At 40.5% G+C, this 23,050-nt stretch overlaps 1 protein-coding gene across 1 annotated transcript; it reads right to left on the bottom strand.

The window, feature by feature from the left end:
* Positions 1-14,397: 14,397 nt before the first annotated feature.
* rgs7bpa (regulator of G protein signaling 7 binding protein a) lies at positions 14,398-21,583 on the bottom strand (the record flags this gene model as incomplete). Its single annotated transcript, XM_080838979.1, has 6 exons — positions 14,398-14,489; positions 15,998-16,068; positions 16,295-16,439; positions 16,975-17,105; positions 19,441-19,607; positions 21,455-21,583. The coding sequence occupies 6 exons, from the start codon at positions 21,581-21,583 to the stop codon at positions 14,398-14,400; spliced, it is 735 nt and encodes a 244-aa protein (XP_080695105.1).
* Between the last annotated feature and the right edge of the window lie 1,467 nt (positions 21,584-23,050).

Genomic DNA, 23,050 nt, shown 5'->3' on the forward strand with positions numbered 1-23,050 from the left:
TGATGAGGTCATGGAGTCCTTAGTTGCAAAAATGAAATTCAAAACGTTTGAGATTATTTTTTCAATGATTATATACATGTATTTATTCTAAATATTATCTCTGTTGTTGTTTTTTTTTATGAACATTTATGTTATCACACCTATTCATACACGTCAAATAATCAGTGGCGGATGACTACTTCTCCGTAAAGACTCCATCATTCCTTCCATCATGTCAGTCCCAATATCTACCATACATCTGTCTATCACTAGATACACACACACACACATGCACAACAACAACACACACACACACACAGTATAGTTGTAAAGTAGTTCTTTATTCAAGCGATATTTTTGTTTTCTAAGGGTAGAGTGTAGTCTTTGAATTAAATTTGATTCTGTCCTTGGATGTTAAACAACATAAAACACAACTCCTCTATGACTCATGCCTAGAATTGTGTATGTGTGTTATGGTGTATGTGATGTCTGGCTTTGGGCAACAGGAGAAATGTGGTGGGGAAGTAATGCCAAGTTATTTGTACTTCCTATACTGAATGTTTGTATGACCTACTTACGACGCTGAGCTATCTGTGTTCATTTCAGAAGACGGAGACAGTGTTTATCTTGCACTTTTATTAGTTTAAGCCAATGGTAGGATTTGAATATAGGGCATGTAATTTGATCTGTTTGTCTCATAAATTGTCCAGATTGATTTTACAGAAGCCTTGGCTGAGTGCTCATAGTGAGCGTGCAGCAAATTGCTTGATGATATTTCTGTACCTTAAGCTGGAAGGAATGTAATCTGTACATTTGTTCTGTAATTAATATTGTTGATGTTTTCACCGTTTTTGTTTTAGCTTGATTGATTTGTGTGCGTGTTTGTGGGTGTGTGTGTGTGTGAGAGAGAGAAAGAGAGATGGAAAATGGATGATGATGAAAATATGTCAAACATAAAAAGTTTCTTGACATCAACAGAATCATAACACAATAAGGAAGAGCCCCCGCTGCCATATTGTGTCACTGCTTCCTGTTTAGGTAATTGCTGGAAAGCACCCAGGTCCTCTCCAAACATTAACCTTTTGCTGGGAAATTGACCCGAGACAGCTGGCGGCATGTGCCTTAGCATATGCGTGCTTGATTGACGAAATGGACGTGCTTGAGCCGTTTCACTGAAAATAAATCATCGCTCAGCTCTCACCGCAGTAATATCTCAGCAATGAGGCTCTTTTATGGATAGTCAATTGGCCATATTTCCTGTTACCCTTTTCATCTCACGTCTCTCTTTATGATCGAAAATGGTTCCCGATTGCAGTGTACAGTCGCACTCACGGATGAGTTATAGTTATATTTGTTCTCACTCATATTCTTTGGACGCTTACATGCAGTCTTCTCCTGGAGCACATCTGTTTGGAAACAGCATTAAGAAATTGAGTTATGAATTCACTGAATTTGAAAATGAATGAGCCAGTCGGATATAAAAGACACAGCTATTTATTTGAAATGGGGCTCATATGTACAGCTAAACTAATGTCTTTAAAAAGCGTCCCCTTATATATGCACTTCAGGAGTGTCTTCTAAGCAGTTTGGTAAAGTATGTTTTACAGCTGTCCTGTGAATAGTAACTGCTTCTCTCTGACTGATATTTCAATCGACCTGCTCCTGTTGATCCTCCGACGTGTCTGTTGATCTTCTCTTGTTGTGAATTGGGTCATGGTCCCCCAAGTGTTCATGTACAATCCCCCGCCACAGCTTCACAAATAAAATGCAATGTTATTTTACTATGGCAAGCTGAAAGATGTTGCTTGGTTATTTACAAAATCGATCGATTCCCACAGAAATAAAGGAATGTTCTGTGCACTATGATCCTACCCATCATCAAAAGAACCAGAATTCATCATTTAATTTTAATTCCAGAGGTAACACTATATACCTGCAGCTGTAGTCAGTAAGTGAGTAACATATTTAGTTCCCAATAGTATTAAGTCTGTCAAAATAACATATACTGTATGCCCTCATTTTCATCTTGCACAACAAATAACATGCTCATAAAATCTTCAGTTATTCAATTACAGACAGTAAAAATAATGAGATGTTAAGTGCAGTGTACTTAAATTAAAAGCCTGGCTGTCTCTGTTAGCCTGGTCGCAGCACCCAGCTCCAGCTCCAGCCCAATGTGTCATATCACATACCGTGAGAGTTTGTGTTTTCTGGGTGAGGGGGTGAGCCATGTGATGGGAGATTTACAGTGATTGGTGAAAGCAACAAATAATTCAAAATTTCACCCAGTGAAATGTACCGTCACCCTTGATCGTATTATCTCTGGTGAGAAAACCCTGACATTTGACCAAGGCTGACTCACATGCAGGTACAGGAGGTTAGGGTATAACAGAGTTCAGCCACTTATATCAATGAGTCACGTCTTTTTTTTGGTGCAGCGTGACTATGTGTACAGTCAAATGTTCATTCTAAAATAAAGTTACTCAGTGTGTGTGCTGTGATGGTGTCCCGCGGGGGCGTGTGTTGGATGGAGAATACATGAAAACAGGCTACAAAGGTCTCCAGAGGTCGGCCAAGTCATTTGCCAGAATGCCAAGGGAAGCAGACAGGTGTTGGAGATTACCAATCAAGCCAGTGAGGAGACAGACAAAGACAGGCAGGCAAACACTTATTGGAAGTCAAAGGAGAGACGCATGTTGGAAGGTAGAGTTTTGAAGGTTGAGGAAGTTTGAGTAACTGAGTTTTGAAAATGTTAGTGTTGAAGTGTATCTGAATATGTCTTTTCCTTCTGACGACACCACTGTCTGGGCGGATCTCGGATTGTCTCTCTGATATATCCACATGGATGAAGAATCACTACCTTCAGCTGAATCTGGCTAAAGCGGAACTGTTGGTCTTTCCAGTCAAACAGGCCATCCACCACAACATCGATATCAAAATTGACTCCTTATCTCTTGTTCCCTCCAAAACAGAAAACAATCTTGGTGTCATTATCGATGACCATCTAACATTCACAGACCACATTGCCTCTGTCTCCCTGTTGTGCCGCGTTGCGCCGTACAACATCCACAAAATCAGGCCTTACCTAACCCAGTATGCCACCCAGCTGCTGGTGCAAACCTTGGTGAGTTCCTGCCTTGACTACGGCAACGCCCTCCTAACGGGCCTGCCGGCATGCGTGGTGAAACCACTACAGATGATCCTGAATGCAGCGGTGCATATGGTGTTCAACCAACCCAAGCCCCGACCCCATGCTGCCAAAGGCCCAGGCAACGCTCCTCGAATCGACGTAATGATGGCTCCACAGTATGTAAGTGGCGATGGGTGAGACTCGAGCGACCTCAGAATGACTTCGGCGCAGTGGAGCGGCGGGCTAACGGGGGGCGGGGGGGGGGGGGGGGGGGTCAGGTTCTTGGTTTAAACACGGTTTTTCCTGGCGTTATCCTGAAATGTCCTCGGGTGAACTTCCGATCACCTGTTTGGTCCCAGCGAGCAGGTTGGGAAGGCTTTTAGCTGCCCCTGCTTTGACTGAGAGGCACCACTAAAGCAAGCTACCTTAAATGCACTGTTTGGTCCAAAAGCCCTTTTTTTCAGCGTGATGTCCACAAATATGCTAATGTTTGTATCACTGTATCATATCTGTGTGGCCCTCAGTACTTGGGGCTTCTTTTTTTCTAGCAGGGGGATGTGTATCACCTCTTGAAGTCTGATCTGCCTCGTTTATAACTAGAAGATTATGTGTAGCCCAGTGGTGGTCCGTCAGGGCCTTCAAGGCCTTCTCTGCTGGCCTAAACATCATCAGAAAATAAATGTAATAAAATCAATTTAATTTTAATATTTTCTTTTCATAAATATGAATTAAATTATTCCCCATAGTCCATTGTCTTCATTTCATAGCTTCCAGCGCTGTTAATTTATGTTAGAGCTTTCATCCAATCATATTTCAGCTATCATGTGTTGCCACGCTCCAAGAGATCTTCCCCGAGAACAGAAATCTTCCCTGAGGCCTTCGGAATTCACATTGAAGGCCCGTGTACATCTGATTGGTTATCACAACTGGCTGTTTCAGTTCATTTAAGGTGAATGAACTGAAACAGACAGTTGTGACAACCAATCAGATTTCGAGTTGGCGACATTGGGCCTTCTAGAAGGCCCGGAAGATTTCTTTACCTCGCGTTGAACGTGACACGTAAACGTCCTTTGATTGGATACTGAGGCAGACCGGTGCAGTGCTTCAGTGCTCAGTTTAGCTGGCTAATGCGAAAACGACGTACATCGGTTTCAATGCTTATTATGCTAGTTGTTTCAATTGGTAAGACTAAATATAATTACATTAACCAGCTCAAATAAACTAGTTTACACCAACTTGATAATTCCAGTTTTTGATACAAGTACAACGCCATTTTCAAGACGGAACTTTCAAGAAAAACTGGATATCGTGAGGATGGGAAGTTTAATGAAACTGCTTTGCAGGTGGGACAATGCGATGTTTAGTGGACAAACTTGTTAAAGCTCACATAGGCTACTTTCGGTGGACTTAAGAAAACTTTGTAGACTAATCCCTGAAAATCGCCTTTTATTTTTAAGTTGTGACAGTAATGTCCAAGCGATCATATAACTGAGTTTACTACTCTTAATGTATTGTTAATACGGGTGTATTGATTTTAAATGCTCCGGAAATATTAATAAAGTCTGTTGTACTCGACTATGTTAAGGTGATGCAATGCTCACTTATACTGCCTTTCTGTATAAATATAATGGTTCGAGAGCCATGGCGTCGTAATGATGGTATTAGGAGGTGGATTCACTCAGTTTAACATCGTGTAGGACATCGCTGAAGGCCTAGTCGTGAAATGCACGGACCGCCACTGGTGTAGCCTATGTGTGAGTTCTCACATGTGAGTGTTTTGGGTGTGAATACACACTGTGTGTGTGTGTGTGTGTGTGTGTGTGTGTGTGTGTGTGTGTCTTGATAAATTGCCTGCCCAGCCAAACAAATAACCACAGGTTGCTGATGAGGAGGCTTAGCATGAGACTCAAATTGGTTTTTAATTATGTCAACATAGTTTTCTGCTGAACATCGGCTGCTAAGATAAAGGAGCAAATAACTCAACAACCTAGAGGAGACGAAAGGTATTCATATTAGCAAATAATGGCATGACTGCATTTTGGGTCTTTTCCAGCCAGGGCTGGCGCCAGCGTGTGGCCTCCTTTGCCTGGTAAATTTACATAAGTCAAATTTGCCTCGTAAATTCAATCAATTAAACATGCAAGTAATAATGCTCAAACTAAATGTAAAACGAATCCTTAATCAAGACTTTTGTGTTTTAATCAAAACAAATCAATCAATAATGGAAGTAGCGTTTGTTATATTGAATAAATGTAACTTTTATTTTAATTGTATTTGTCTGTTCTATTTCAATGGAGAGTGTAGTCTATCAGAAACATCAGCGTTCTATGACGGTGCTGCTGATGTCGCCAAAATAAACAAGTTACAGGATTTGGTTCTTCTTATAGGGCCATTGCTTTGATAATAATCTTGTTTAGTTGCAGGCTATAACTTGCAGTGTAAGCCTAGACCTATAGAATATAGCCGTAGGTGATCTGATTTTTTTTTAAAGGGGGGGGGGGGGGTGGTTTGCCCAATGGCCTCCTCCCCCACATCACCAACCAACACACCAGGCACGGCGCCAGAAATTCAGCTTCGGGTGGGCCATAACATTTTTGGGTGGCACTTCATAAACATAAAGTCGTCAAAAACATGTTGACCCAATAAGGGCTCAAATACACATACGTGTCTTTTTTCAGGCAGAAATGCTTCAGTAACGCCTTGGCAAAGTGCTGCGGCCAAAACAGAAGCGGTGCGCTTCCCTGCCTTGCGCTGGAAAGTTGAGAATAGTTCAACTTTTAAGCGCACCTAAAAAACGCTTCAAAGACGCAACGCGTGGTGGAGAAGGGGCGCGCACGCTTAGCGCCGTACCATTGGAATCAATGCATTTGCTCGCGTCCCGTTTTAAAAACGCGACTCTTCCATCACTTTGAAGACAATGTTTCAAAACAAAACCATATTAGCCCAAGTAAATGTGCCACAGCAGTGGGCAAAATGAATAACCAAACGTCCTACCTTAAAACGTTGTCTTGATAGCAGGACTATTCCATTTTAATCCAGACAGACACGGTTTATCACAACCAGCACTGCTAGCGAGCCATGTGGATGATGTGCTAACATTTCACTGCTACTTTACATCTGTTTTCTTCCGTTTCTTCAGACATTAGCCTACCCACATCCAAAATGTGTCACATACAACATGCATGTATATGCTAATTATATTATTTAAACTATAAGGAGGTGTGACAAATCAATATCATCATATCAAATCCCACTACTACACACGTACTGAAAACTCAACTGTTGGTTTACAGTACAGATCTCACGGGAGTAAACTGGAACTTGGTAACGTAACGTACCCCAGGCTAATTCTACGAGGTGCCTTACGGGACATAAATGTTGCAGCTTCTCACAATAAGCAATAAGAGCAAGTTGATAATTATTGATAATTATTATCCAGAAAATCAAAGATGACACAGATACAGTTTGTTGAAATGAATTGGTTTTCTTTTTCATTCAGAATATTCCAAATACAATAAAAATTTAGACAAGAAGGCTAAAAGACTTATTCACATTTTAACATTGCTAGCAGCAGCTGGTCCTGATGATCCGGATGGACCCTGGGTTGTGACAGTGACTTCACTGACTTTTGGCTCATTTTGTGGTTTGAGCGTTTAAAAGTATCGCAATAAAGTAGCCATAGGGCCTACTTGTTTGGCACTGAAATCAAAATACACCGAACCGAACTAAATCTGCACACAGGAGAAATACCAACTTCCGAAAGCTCGACTGCTGCTCTGAGGTAGAACGCGGCCAAACATTCAACTGACGCTAATGACAAGACTTGGTCCACGTCGCAACCGTCATAAGCATCACTTTTTTTAATACAAATTATATCCACACAATTCGTACATGCTTACAATTTCTTTGATCGTAGACTTGGAAAATATAATACATTGTATAATCTTGTATATATATTTTTTCCTTCTTTGAAAGATTCGGGTGGGCCTGGCCAGAAATGGGCGGGCCCAGGCCCACCCAGGCCCACCCATGGCGCCGTGCCTGCAACACACACATGTGGAATGTACGCCTCTTGATGGAGACTTTTGCAGGTCGCCTTAGCCATAACTGACATTTCTAGTTCTACAATTTTATGTTATCCAAATAGGCTATATTCCTTCTCTCCCTACTATAATTGTCTTTTTATAACTATTTTAAACTAATGAGCAATTAAACCTTTACATTTTTTACAGCAGACTGACATTACTGACATGAGGGCCACAAGGCATGCTGCTACAGCTAGGGCCCCAACAGGGAGGCAGCTATGGAAGGGAGGCGCTCTCCTCTGAGCAGACTGACATTACTCAGGCAGGGTTTTCTCATGTTTTTCACAATACACCAAAAGCACGGCCATGACACCTTGGAATCTGTTTTGAAATATAATTTGTGCCAAATGAAATGACTGGATAGCCTACCTGCCTGTCTACCTACCTACCTGCGAGCACTCTGCCCATGCGCTAATCGCGTGACCAGAGGCATGAGGCCACAAGGCATGCTGCTATAGCTAGGGACCCAACAGGGAGGCAGCTATGGAAGGGAGGCGCTCTCCTCTGAGTGCCCACTCCAGCACCACATCATGAGCCAATTAAGCAATAAGCCCCAAGAGGCCGTGCTTTGCGCTGATTTTAGAACAGGTAAGGGAGTTGTTAGGCACGACGCGAAGCGGAGTGCCGTTAAACCCCCTTACCTGTTCTAAAATCAGCGCAAAGCACGGACTCGCGGGGCTTATTGCTTTTCTAAACCTGTTACTACACATATTTGATATGGTTTCATAAATAAAGACAATTCAATTTACAATCAAGGATTTGAACAATCAGGTTTAGAATCAACTATTAGAACTACAAGCTATGTCAGAGAGCGGAAGAAGAGAATGGTAATACACTGACGTGAGGCCCTACAAACAGACATTCTCTACAGTTTCTTTGCAGTTAATGGGGTAAATAGATGTAGGTGTATCTGCAGGGATCCTTTTCGTATCATAACATTTACGAGCCTGGTCACAAATTCACAAAGCTGGGATGCTTCTCACGTCTTGCGGAGGTGGAGGTTCCCGCCAATGCAAATCTCACAGGGATGGATGATATTGACTTTGCTGCGCTTGGGAGCAAGCAGTCGAAACATAAACAGCAGGTCCCTGGAATTGGATTCAGCTAGAGCTAATCAGAAGGATGCTCACAGCTCCACATGCAGGGCATGTGGGACAGGTTAACAAGGCCCTCATTCCCTCTAAAATAAAACTACAAAACAAACTGCTTTTCTTTCCATCTACAACGTAGATCAACTGAAGGTATGTTTTTGAATCATTATAAAAACCAAAGACAATCTACCAGCCCGGATAGCAAAAAGCCAGCGGCCCAGTCTGTCGGCCCAGTGTCTGCCCACTGATGGCCGACTGTCTGCCCACTGATGGCCCACTGTCTGCCCCCTGTCTGCCCAGTGTCTGCCCACTGATGGCCGACTGTCTGCCCACTGATGGCCCACTGTCTGCCCAGTGTCTGCCCACTGATGGCCCACTGTCTGCCCCCTGTCTGCCCAGTGTCTGCCCACTGATGGCCGACTGTCTGCCCACTGGGGGCTGACTGTCTGCCCACTGTCTGCCCACTGATGGCCCACTGCATTCCCACTGTCTGCCCACTGATGGCCCACTGTCTGCCCACTGCATTCCCACTGTCTGCCCGCTGGTGGCCCACTGTCTGCCCGCTGTCTGTCTTTAACTCAGGGGTTTCCAGCGGCCCACTTACAAACAAACGGCCCTGTGTTTTGCTACTTGCTTTTCTGTAAAAAACCCATTCAAAAGAACAGAACACTTTCCTGCCCATCCCTGACCAAGATGGACAGTTCACTTCACTTGGTCCCGGGCGCTTACAAGCTACCCACTGCCCCTGGGGGCGACCTCAGGCCTGCGTGTGTGTGTGTGTGTCCTGTGTCACCTCCATATATGCATGTGTGTGTTGCAGTGTGTCGTGTGTGCCATTCAAATCTGACTATTTTTATTATTATTATACTGTATATAGCCTACATAATTATAGCATATACCGGTACATTATATTTGTTCTGAAAATTGAACAGTATTTTACAAATGATGGATGTAGGTAGTTTTTCATATTTGCTTTCAGTTCTATTTGTAAATTACAAATTAAAAAGTGTTAGTTTCCATTTCATTTTAGTTTCCAGTTAATTCCCTAGTGTCTCAACCAGGAGGGGTAGAACAAAAGAGAAGCTCTTTGTCTCCATCCAGTGTCCATCCTCTGAAACTGCAGAAATAAATTGTAAACTAACAAACGGCTGGGTTGCTAACCCAGTTTTTTTTTAATATTTCCTCACTGACTCCAGGTCAACTGCCAGATTAATTAGAAGTGTACGCAGTGCATAAAGCATGTTATTACTTTTCCTGTATCATCCCTGATATTTTTGTTAAATCTTGACCCTTTTTTCCATCCTTCCACCTGCTCTTAAAGAGATTTTGGTTATAAATATACTGAAATATATACTCAAATATGCTTGAACAATATATATATATAAACAAAATCAAATTTCAGTTGTGAGTGAGTGATCTGCGTGTAGAGCAGTAATACCATAGCAATGACTTTCTCAGTAAGAAGACCTGAGCTGAGCTGAGGGTTTTGGGACACATTAGTGCAATATGAAACATGAGACAATGGCTTCGATAGAGGGTTACAGCAGACACAGAAACACACACAGTTACAGCCAGGCTGTTTGTCAGTGCCATCATCCAATCAAAACAAAAAAATGACAATATCTTACAATTTCTCCCTTTCCTCTCATTAAGGATGCGTCACCAGCTGTACATAAGAGGAGACACTTCCTCTTGTTGTATTGTTTTGTTTTGCCCAAGGTAGCGGTATGACCTGGTGTCTGGGACTCTGTTTGAGTTGGGTTTGTAATGTGAATGGGGCACTTGTAGCTGCAGGGCCCTAAATGTGCTGATGGCATTCGAAATAAACCAAAATAAACACATTCCTTTTCTATCTTATCTTTCTTTCCGTTGAAAAGAGCCCTGATTTCCAAAAAGTCTTGGTTTGGATATAAGAAGAGGTTTCTATGTTCTGTGACACAGAACTAGTGGTAATTGTTGGAGTCTACCTCCTGTAGGGGACAGTTTGCAACCATAAACAAGTTTTGTCATGTGACCTCAAATGTAGTTTGCATTCTCCATTTTCATCTTGCTGTGGAAAAAGGACCATGTAGGTCAAGTGGTAAGCTTATCTTTTCACAAACAACTGTGTTTTTTTTTTTTTTTTTGTGGCATATCATGTAAAACTTGTGGGTGAATTAGCAAAAGTGTAGCTCTGTGTTGCTAGACTAAGCACATTTCCCAAAATGGTTGCTGTGGGGCAAAATGAGCCTTGGAGGTAAGGTCAACTGGTGGTTCATCTAACCCCCTCAAGTTTACATGAAGTTAAGTCAAATGTTTGGTGTTTTAATTACAGTTGCAACCTAACAATGATTAACTGACATTATATTTCATATTTTAGATGTATTGAACCGCCACGTAATTACATTACATCACATTACCTTATTAACAGATAGAGGCCCCATAGTCATGTTCTTGTAATCCTAGTTTTTGTTTACGTCCTTGAAGATGACATAGAAGCATCTTGTTTTTGCCATTTTGAATAGCACCTTCCATATAGTATGACATGTGTTTATGTCATTAGCTCAAAGTTTGCGATTATATGGACATTCAGAACATTATGTAATTTGGTGGTGTTAATAGGCTAAAAAGTTTGCTGTCATGCTAAACATACAGTTGGGAGTCTACACTGAAAGGAAATGTTTTAGTTTAAAACATTCAGTTATTTATTGATCCTAGCAACTTGGCAAACCATATTCAGGTTTCAGAACCGTCCACAAATGAGTTGTAATATTTATTTCATGAACACCAATACAATCTGCAGTATGAGTGATTTTAATTATTATTAATTATATTTTGAATATATCTCTAATTAGAGAAAAGTTTTCCCAGATGGTTCACTTACCCTGTAAGATGGATCAACTTACATGAGTCAAGTTGAGCCACAAGACCACTTTTTTGGGGGAGCCTTATATTTTGTTGTCTATTTGACCATCAGAACTTCTGTTGTATTGCATTCGTTTTATTCCTGTCTCTTATTTCCTTGGCTATAGGATGACAAAGGTCTAAGTATGGCTCATCTTATCCCACTCTCTCTTAGTCCTGGGAAACTGATATCTTCATGTGGACTCTAAATGAAATGAGAGGTGAGGAGGAAAGCGTGTTAGTGTTCTAACTGAGAGCACAATTCTGCTATTGGCTGAGGGCTGGTACCTCACATTTCAAACTGTTACAGTCAGTATTTCTCTGACAATCACTGCAATGTTGTCTTATAGCCAGCATTCATTTTGATTTTTATGGGGGGAAGTCAAACTTTCAGACTGGGCTCTTCCAAGTAGCCTAAACAATAAAATGTCGGCTTGCGGTTGTCAGCCTTTAGATTTAATCAGTTCAGTTTTAAAACCAAACGTTTTTGGTCTTAAAACGGTATAGCTGAATGTAGCTGACGATATAGCTGAATGTCGTCTCTGAATAGTGATGTAATCTAAGCATTTCAAGACATGGCTTTAACTGGCCTAAATCATTTAAATGAGAATGAAACTTAGACTCATCATACCAAACTGGTACTACTTATACTAAAACCCTCATGCAAGATACCCACTGTATGTTTCTAATGATGGTATTATTTAAAAACATGCTGAAATGCTATATTGGTTATAAGTTTGCGTATGTGCGTTGTCCGAGCTCTGTACAGATTCACATAAAAAAAAAGTCTTATTCAGCTGAAGAAGAACATGGAGACACTTGATCTTCCCACTGCTCTGAGATCCACTTGAATGTCTGAATCACAGGGCTTGAGTTTCTGCCTGTCTGTGTTAAAAGAACACTGAAGAAGACTTTGGGTTATAAATGAGAATGGCAGTAACAAGCGGCAAGTAAACAAAGCTAATCAGAGAGAGAGAAAGAGATCAAACTGCCTAAATGGAGGGAAAATAGCCAGGATTTACTTAATTCAGAATGTCAAGAGTTGATCTCGCTTTGTAGTATGACGGCAGCCAGTTGAGGTTCCCAAACTGGATGATTTCTCTGTGTCCCTGATGACCTCTATGGCATCACCCTGAGTACCCAAGACACTGGAGCCGAAGCCCAGTCTTAATTCACACCCATGCGGAAGAACAGCTGCAATCATACACCTGCAAAGAGTCTCAAGGGCCCCTGCACGCCTATGTGGGTGTGTGTCTGTGCCTGTGTGTGTGTGGGTTTGTGTGTGTCTGTGCCTATGTGTGTGCTTGTGTGTGTGTGTATGGCCCATCTACTGCTTGTCTAGTGCTAGCACTAAGAGAGACGGCTGATGAGCATCCAGACCTGTCTGTAATTGCTGGCAGTTAGTGAGGCACAGGTTTCCATTCCATTCTTCACCCTGGAACTGCCAGCCAGGGCACAGTGACACAGTGCAAGAAAACAAAGTGTAGTGTACTGAATACATTGTTTATGCCTCACTTGCCATGACCACTTTTAAAAGTGCACACACACACACACACGATGTGTGTGTGACAGTTAAAGAAGGACTCTTCTGTTTTTGAAGAAACCTTGTGCATAGGGATGTAATTGCTTTTAGCGCCTCTTTACCTACCTCTTTACACAGCCCTTACTACCTGTATGTTGTCGTATTTCATCATAAATCATACATGTGCTTATCAGAAAGGATACAAACATTGAACACAATTCTGTTGTAAATAAAAAACAGTATTTTATTACCCATGTAAATTGACAGATAGCTTTTGTTTGCACTACAGAAACCTTTACCATGCCTTGCCATATTAGAAGCAGTTATTAATAAGAAGCAAGACCCATGCTGTGCACGTTCGGTCTGTGCGTCAGGCAGAGGCTATCCTGTCACCTCAAACCCATCTCTGGCTTAGAAGGAACTCTAAAAATTAGTCTTGAGTGCACTGCTATTACTGTTTCATGTGTATGCACAAAGGCTTTGCAGGTATTTTATTCACCCAGAACTGGGGAAAGAAAAATCTTCATACAGGTTCTCGGTTCATGGAAGACTAAAGCATATTTATAGCTCAAAAAAACCAAAGGAAAAAAAAACATAGTTCAGCTCACGGTTCAACCCCCTTTTTATGTGCTGTCAGTTCAAAAGCCCAGTTCAATAATTCTGGTGTGCTCATAAATATGTATCCTTACTTCTATGTCATCTGAGGCCTTCAGAAGAGGGTTTTGAGCTCCTTCAACATTAAAAACTCTTCCATAACAGAGTTTGGGAATAGAATTGTAGCCATTGCTGTGCTGTTAGACTGACATTCTTGTAACTTACTTGCAGTCACTGCCCGGTAGTTTTGACAGCTTGACAGAAAATGTCAGGATTATGACTGAGCGTTAGTTAAATCAACTCAAGTCTAGTGCTTACCTTGCAAAGTGCACACTTTTTGTGTGATATAGGGCGATATTTCTCAGATATTAGAGTCATGACGCTAGATTTCTGTTATGTGTCTAACAGTTGACTTGAAATAAAGCATGTTACTTCCATGATGTCTAAAACTAAAATGTCTGTGTGTCAATGATGTCGCGCTTGAGCAAGCTAAAACATGTGTTGAATACATTTGGTTACCTTCGGTTGTAGGCTTCAGTTGCAGGTTTATGTTGTTGCCTGCATTTGAAATTAGTTTGGTCCATTTTCAATCCATCTCAGTCAATCTATCAACATAGTCTAATGAAAACATTTATCGAAATTATGAAATGAGGAGATATTTGAATGACAGAAAGGATTCTAAAGAAAGGAATATCAATATGATTACAGATTAAGCTGTGACTCTTTTTCACAAATACCCTTGAATCTAACAACTTTTGCCTGGATGCTCAATGAAAAATAAATCTGCATTGCAAACACCCCTAATTGCAATATGAATACATCCTGCTTCCCTGTATCGCATCACTGGTGCTAAATTGGAGACGTTTTTTAATTTTCCCTTTCAGAAATACACATCTTTCATTCGGCAGCAATGACATACTACATTTAAGTTAATGACTATTTGTTTGGGACTATTTGTTATATTACAGTTATGTTCATATAGACTAAAACTTGAGTTAAGCAGAGAAAAAAAGCACAGGAAATGGCAGTATACTGTATATCGAGTGAGGAGTGATAGGTACTAAAGGATTATTGAGGATGGTGTTATTATCCTGCCGTGTCTGGAAGGGCCTCTTAGCTCGAGACGAGGCAACACAGCCCGAAGAATCTCCTCTTCCTTTGCCTAACCAGTGGAAAGGGAGTCAGGTTCAGCAAGCTGCTGTCATCTGCACAGACAAAAACGGAATTTTTAGGGAAAAAACACTTTGACCGCAAAGTCAAATATTTTGAACATGCCACTTAAGAAGAATGAAGAGACTTTAAAAACATTGTAACATTGATAGAGACGTTGGACGTCTAATAGCATGTCCTCAGTTTAAACAATGTTTAAGATGCAGTCTGTGATAGTGTTAGAAAATCACAATCCAATGACACCCCTTTTAATGTAACATGAAATATGAAAGTATTATTAACTATTATCACACGTATATAATCGTGGGTGTGATGACAGCATTGCAAAGGTTCCACTGCTCGTCAGTCGACAACAGAGCTGGACTGGTCGTACAAGAGGATGTTGCAAGCTCATCTCATGAACATGAAGCAATACACTTGGAGTCTAATTATTCCCATCAACGATTTCTAAAAGGTTTTTAAGCCTGCAAAAAGCAGCTGTCCTCACAAGACCAGCATCAGTAGCATCAGAAGCACTTCGGTTCACAGTCTCCCCAGTTAAACAGAGAGTGTATTGATGACTACAGAGCGGTACACCATAACACAACTGAGAAAAAGAAAGCTTCTTCCTGTAAAAAGGCGAGTGCGTGCTATTTATACGTATATGGCCACAAAATGTTTCGACTGCAAGCATTTAGGCATGTATGGTTTTATGATGAACCCACTGTACACAATTATTTAACTTCTGCTATGCTAACAGTAATGTCAAAGTATTTTTTCAGGCAAGAGCAATGAGATGACTCGCTTCTGTTCTGCTCCCAGAAAACGATGATATTAGGTCACGTGCTGAGACGTCTGTAAAACAGCTGAGTGGCAACAGTAGTCACTGGTACCACTATCACAGGTATCTCGTCAGCATGCTTCAACAGGGAAACCCTGCAGACACGCCATGGTTCTGTGTAAGACACTAAAAGAGGGTGAATGGAGAAGGTGCCTAGGCTGCAGCGCACAATACCTGAGGAAGGAACAGCAGCTTATACTATTCTGTGGCTTGAGAAACCCTCCCAACATGACTTCTCCTTTGAAGACACCATCCACTGTGCAAATACTGTACAGCCATTCACCCACAATGTGTGGATGCAGTCCAGTCTCATCTCCAAGCACAATCACCATCATTAGACAGTTTATCCTACCAGGAAGACAGCTATTTATTTTCTTAAATATAAAAAAGTACAAGAGATTGTGAAAAAAGGTTCACAAGGGCTGTGAAATTCTTTGTTTTTTGGAACCATTCCAGAATGGTTCTCAAACCCAACATCAATTTTGATCTTAAATGGACATAAAAAGAAGTTAGGCTGGTTATGAAACTACAAATTACATGTCTTTAAAAAAGTAACTGCTGATCATGCATATATAATTGTATAATGCTGCCAAAATGGAATCTGGCATTTATAATTGTATAAATCTGCTAAACTGTATAGCACATACAGTACAAGACTCAAGCAGGCATGAGGCTTGAGTCACTTCTGAAGTATTTAATATGAAAAAGAGTGAAAAAGTGTACCTTGGTTCTTGAGTGGTAAAGGCATTGTCTCCCTGAGTTTGCTTAGAAGGTTCTTCATCTCTCTCATGTCCCTGTAACAATAATAATAGAGGACGAGGTTGTCTCTGTAGTAATGGTGTGCTGTTAATACTGAGGCAAAGGCACTGCTAATATAGCCCATATAAGGTGCATTACTACATGAATAAATAAAACAACAACCCATGACTAACCACTTCCAGAGCAGATACAAATAATCCAGTAGATAACACCTTTCTGGTGCTGTTTCTCTCAAAGACATTAACACTCAAAATACAGTACCTTTCTGAGTTGTCAATATCAGTGACTACGAGAAGACCAGCCTGAGAGCTTTCCACAGGGGAGGAGGATGTGTCCTCCAACATGGGGATGTCCGAGGCGTCCTCCAACCTGCTCTCCATCCCCTGAAGAACAGAGGAATTCTTACCTGCAAAGATCATTGAGCATAATCAACTTTAAAATCATGCATGCTTTCCCTCCTTGTGTTTTCTTCCAATGGATGTGCATTCCTTCACAATACTTCAAAACATATAACTTATATTTAATATAATATGTATGTGTATAATATATAAACAATAAATTATACAACATTAAACAATATTGGCTGAACATATGGGTATGTATTATTTAATACATACCCATCCAAATATAAATATGACCCATGACAATAATATTTAATTTAAAACTGTTTTTGTTCATAAACACGAAACACAAAAGCATTGATAACACAAATCTGCTTGTGAGATGAAACAATTTCAGAAAAAGAATGGCTCAGTACATCCTTACCAACTGAAGACACTAGAGACCAAAGCCACACTCCATTTGCCTCTAAAAGAGATCTACGTCGCTAGATTTATTTCAACACTGAAGATAAATCCATTTGTGTTTGACTGCCACTTACAACGATGCAATTTTGATAGTGTTTTTTTTATTTTGTAGCCATGAAAAGGCAACCTCCTGACCTTTCCTGTGGATCTGCAGGGATCCTAGCAGACAGACCGACTTGAGGATCTCAGTGATGTACATCTCCAGGCAGCACTGGAGCTGGATGAAGAGTCTGCAGATCTCAGGCTGGATCTCGCCATCCTCAGGGCTGCAGGGAAGGCGGGGTGGGGTGGGGTGGGGGGTTGCAGGATAAGACAGGAGTACAGATTCAGGTCATCTCTATTACGATTCTGTCTGGGATGGATTTAAAATACCACTTTCTTTTTCAGCAGTTATTATCCTCATTTATTCACATCAACCAGCTCCCCTCTGCCTAATGTTTGTTATACAAAATTGTTTTGTGTACAACATCTTAAATCCTCTATTGTTTTCGCTCACTGGAAACATAAATCAGTTAATAAATGTAATATATTGTATTATATTATTGTTAAATGTGTTTCTATTGTCACTTACACAATGTCTATAAAAAATGGAACAGAGGTGGTGGAAAAATAGAGAGAGATGCGACAAACACGTGGCAGCCTACCACGATATTAGAGACATCAACGGAGGTAAAACCTGTGGAAGGGCCACGGACTCTAGCAGTCCAGCATTCATTCAGACAACATTTCTACTGAGTAGGCACTACTCAGGGTTTGATCCTTAACGCTGTTCGATTGCAGGGTGTCTCTCAGTATAGTCTGGTTATTTATGGCCTGAACCGCACCCCTCATGTATGGCAACACGGCACAGGTCCTGGTGAATTATTCAAAGTGCGTGAATAGTTTATGGGCCTATAGGTTTTTTTTTTCATCTTCCGGAACATGATTAATGCACACTGTTCTAAAAAATGTAATAACTGACAAAATTCACATTCCGACGCATAAAAAATTAATCACACTTGGCATTTCCTAATACAAGTGATACAAATGAGCTTCACACTGACAGCATATCGTGGGTATTCAGTCCTGGCTTGAATCAGGGATAAATAAATATACAGAAGTTTCAGGATTTTAGTATCACTGACAGCACTGACTTGTCAATAGCAAAGCTAGCTAAGCCGTAAAAATGATACGGTTCTTCCCAGGAAATCAGATTTAGTTGGTATGAGTTTTTCTGTCTGATGGGTTCTAAGCCCTTTAAGGTCATTAAGATGAAATTTAATGATAAAGATGTTCAGATAACCTAGACTACTTAACTTTCACTGGCGCTGCGTCTACATGCAATATCTAATATGCATACAGCAAAGATCTCCGCACAATGTCCCCCATTTGCTAAAATGATGAGAAAATGCAAATTGCAGCAGATATGTTATTCACAGACTATGTGCCTTGCCAGATGATTTAAATGGTAATAAGATTATTCTTGGGAACATCACAGAAGCGTGCCTATTTTGGGCTTTTCGACAGTTGGGAATAAATTCAGATTACAAACTTTTCAAAAACAAATATAGGCTTTTGATCAATGCGATAAAGCCGTCTGTAATGGTTGACAATGCCAACATACAAGAACAGTGACAGTGTGGTGTTTCACCTCAAAGAAGGCATCAAAACAGTGGCTAATTTGTAAGAGCTGAAGCTGAATTAGTGTCGTGTCTATGCCATCATCTACCGTACTCCATTATCAGGTCATTCGATTTTTTCTGCCCACACCATCTGTGAGAATGGCAGTTATCATAAATCTCATAAACATCAGTTTTCATGAGCCTCGTTTGGTACGTCGGTTTCGGAGAGGCGACACTGAGTCTTGCTTTGTTAGATGAGAAGAGAGATAGGCTGGAACCTAATAACGTCCTCAGCGTAAAAGAAACTAAAAAGCCTACATTGACAGCAGTCATTATGGAGAGCTTTTAAGGAGGAGCAGGAAGATGTTTGGTGGTGGATCTTCATAATGGATATGTGTAATTTAAGGAGAACAGCTTTGGAAAATAAGCCTCTACAATGTTTGCGGTTTGGCAGTAAGTGCAGTAACAACAATTACTGCATATGCCTCATTGGATACATTTAGTGCATCTAGAGACCACAACCTTTCAGACTGAAAGAGCAACATAATCCAAGTGCTACTGTGTCCATGTCTTTTGAGAAAAACAATTCTTGTTTTAGTTCTCTTCTTTGGTATAACAAATAAAATGTCAACAGTATGCACTTATGAACTGTATAAGATACAGTATGTTGTTTTAAGAATGTTTGTTTTCATTCATATTGTATTTACCATTTGGTAAGCAAACTCTCTTCACACTGACAATGCAAACATGATACTGGGAGAGGAACTGACAAAATTATAAACAATTACAGTATTGACGGTGGAACCAACTGTTGTCATTACACAAGCAACCCAAACATTCAGTATGCTACCTTTACAACATACAACATTATCAAAGAATACATCAGAAGCTATTGTATTGGGTTCCACATGTTTTTTTTTCTTTCATAATTGCCATGATGAACCAGCAAAACAGATATTGCAATTATGACTCCCAATAAGATGACTGATTATTTATTTACCAGGATATGGCTGATAGGCGCTGGTGTGCGGTTTGTGCCATCTCACAGCCCTTAATGCGGGTCTTGTGCATCTCTGCTCGAAGAGAGGGACAATCCCTTGACAGTTCTCCAATGGAAATGACCAGCTCGCGATACAGAGCCACCAGGGTATTGAACTCCTGGACAATCTGAAGAGGAAAAGACAATGACAGTGATAAAGAATTACGCTAATTGTTGGAAAGTGCGCTGCATAAAAGGAGGCCACTTTCTGTTTGCACTTCTTGCTCAGCAGGCAACATGGACAATAAAGTTAAAGGCACCCAGTGCAACTTTCGAGGCATAAAAATAAACATTAAATTTCTAGTCTTTTTTACACGTAGTAAGTTTCAATAACTCCATACCATTACATACCGACATTCAAGCAGCAAAGATGAGACGTCGCTGTGTGGTGAGAACTGATAGAAAATCGATAACAACAACAATCGCCGCCATTTTCTTTATTTTTTGTAACCTACAATAAATAAAGCAGGCTTCCAGTCAATGGAAAAATGGCTTCTCCCCACCGCGATTGTTGTTGTTTACGATTTTCTATCAGTTCTCACCACACAACGACGTCTCATCTTTGCTCCTTGAATGTCGATATGTAATGGTATGGAGTTATTGAAACTTACTACGTGTAAAAAAGACTAGAAATTTAATGTTTATTTTTCATTGAATGTTTACATAAAGTTGCACTGGGTGCCTTTAAGGCTTTTTGGAACATCAAATCCCTGTTTACATCTGGACAGCGTACCTTTCAACCTTTAATTTCTTGTTGCTGCTAGTATTTGAATTCCAATAAATATTCAAGACAAAGAAGCCTTAATGTATTTGGTGATATGATGATTTTAACACTTATGCCATATATTAATCAGTGTGTTTCTCAACTCAAAAATAGAAAACTTAAAATTAAAGTGGAATCATCTGATCATCCTTTACAGAGTAGCCAGAAAGCATAGCAAAAGGCAAGACATAGCAAACATAATTGTGAAGAACTGTGTTGAGTGAACATACTCAGTTCACAAGCATTTCTAAGTTTCTAAATCAATTAAAAGACAGGGGGGGGGAACACTAAATCAGTCCAGCTCCTGTTTCCCAAGAAAGTTATCATTACAGTGTCACCATTTGCTCAGTGTAAATGGTACTGTTGCTGGCTACACTGAAATTGAATCTACTAAAAAGTCAAGCCCAGGGCTGTGACCTTTAATACTTTGCAGCAGGTAACTGAGGAGTGTAGTGGCCACAGTAGCGGTCAGTGGGGCACTAATCTATCTTTCTAATAGCTAAGCTGAAAGAGGCCACAGGCCAGACACAGAACCAGAAGCTGCTGTCACCAACTGTCATACCATATAAATATGAAAGAAATATAGAATAAAATAAAGTTTTATTTCAGGTAGGCTATGAACAAAGCACATTCTATTGTGCCTAATTCAGGAACCTTCCTACATGAAGATTGTGTTTAGGTTACTGGAAAGAAGGAAACAACAGGAGGAGCTGCAGGTATTAGTCTACAAATATTGAAAACCAAATTGGCTTGGTGTTGTCCCATGCATACTTCGTGGGCGGTACCTAATTCATATACATTTCGGACGGTTTGAGAGGGGGAAAATAATTACGTCTGTATCTCCCTACTGAACAATATCAACTGATGACTACTAACATGTGAACACACATCAGCTTTACGCTGTGAATAACTTATAAAACAAAGACATAGAGTTAAGTAAGGACAGATTTCAATTAGCCTTTACAGATGCGATGATAACCAGGACAACAGGCTGGTGTTGGCTAGCGAGTCATTTACATCATGGAAAGCACAAATGTCATCTAGGCAATTGCTCGACTGAAAATAATTTGCCTACCCTAACACATTTTCACATTGCTCTGTTTATCATCTGTTTACATCCCCTAATAACGCAAATATGGTAGGTCATCACATAAACACAGGGAAAGCAGTGGACCACAGGGAAAACTATTGTCATGTCGCATGCATACCTACCATTCTGCAGTCTGCAACGGCGCATTGGGCTTCGCTATCCTTGCGCTCCGTGTACGGAGGCTTGCTTATTTGAAAAATGTTCCCGGCTGATCTGGGGCGGTTCTTGCGCCCATTCGATGCAGAACTCATGCATACGCATCTAACGCTTTAATCCCTTTGATGTGGAACACGCTGTCAATTTTACCTGTATCCGCGTATATTGCAGCTACTCTTTCTATGTTACACAGATGCGGTGTTGTAGCCTGTTAAGATGTTACAGCGGGTGTTTTCCTTAGTAACCCGTAGCGCGCAGGACCACTGAAGCTCTCGCAGCTCCTCTCTGCATCACCACGACTCCGAGGCAAGTCACCTTCACTTCAGCAGAGACCCGCTTCTAAGTGGAATGTCTATGTAGCATCGTCCATGCGTAGAGCAAAGATATATTAAGACGTTTAAAGGCAACAGCATTATCAGAGCTGCTGAAAGGCTGATATCCGTACCAAGAATAGGCAAATATAAAATATGAATTAGCCTAATTATATTAATGCGCACTATTGCAGGCAGCCACTGCGCAGCAACTAACCCTCATAAACAGACACCTGCCCCACACAGCGGGTTGATTTATGCCATAGCCTATTGAAAAGCCTGATGGTGCATGAAGAGAATTCAGAAATAGAATGGTCACTTCGCTGTGATTAGCACCTTTTATCCTCATATTATGTTCCACTAATTTAAACACCGGCTTTGATAATAGAACATAATTGTTTCTCCACAGGATTTGCTATTGATCAAAAAAAGACTTTAAGGCCAGGCTATGCATTTCAACATTTCACATCGAAACTGAAAACATATAAAGACTGAACGAGTCTAATGACAGAATCTCCATAGTAACATAACTGTAAAGTTTTGCAATTAATAGGAGAGGTCGTAAGCAATGGCTGATAATGTAACGACGCAAATCACACAAAGCGAATTTTGCAATCCTACTTGGGACCTTGGAGCTACATTTACTATTTTGCATTTTAACGATGTTTACGAAATAGAAGCAGGGCCAGATGAACCAGTCGGTGGAGCTGCAAGGTTATATTAAATCATTGCCATGATGATCATTGATGTGACAGACAACGTTATCACTTGCTATGATAGCTATCGCTAGCTAGCTGGCTGTTGTAAATAGTTAGCTTACAATTGAGTTACCTTGTGAACATTATTGACTTATATGACTTTGTACTAAGCAGTGCCCTAATGTTATCCCACCATTGATAGTCTTGGTCTGTTTTTGTAAGCAAAATTGGGATTGCGTTAGTAGTAGTTAAACTCTCACTTTAAATACGACATGCCTAAATGTTAAATGTTGGATAATTATCTTATTAGCTAGCTAACATAGCATAGCCAATAGTTGTCTAGCAAGTTGGTCATAGACAATAATGTCTGTATCTTTTTATTAATTTTATTATTTATCTAAGGGAAAACTGGAAATCAGTAGCTATGTTGGTAAATTATTGCCACAACTTTTCACACTTTTTTTTTCCAGGTTTGCAACAGCACTAAAGGGATTTCAACATTTGAACCCATTTATTGCTTTTAGTGGTGACTGTTTAAGTCCATCACTTTTAA

This window comes from Sprattus sprattus (assembly GCF_963457725.1).
Source record: "Sprattus sprattus genome assembly, chromosome: 5".
NCBI classification, from domain to species: Eukaryota; Metazoa; Chordata; class Actinopteri; order Clupeiformes; family Clupeidae; genus Sprattus; species Sprattus sprattus.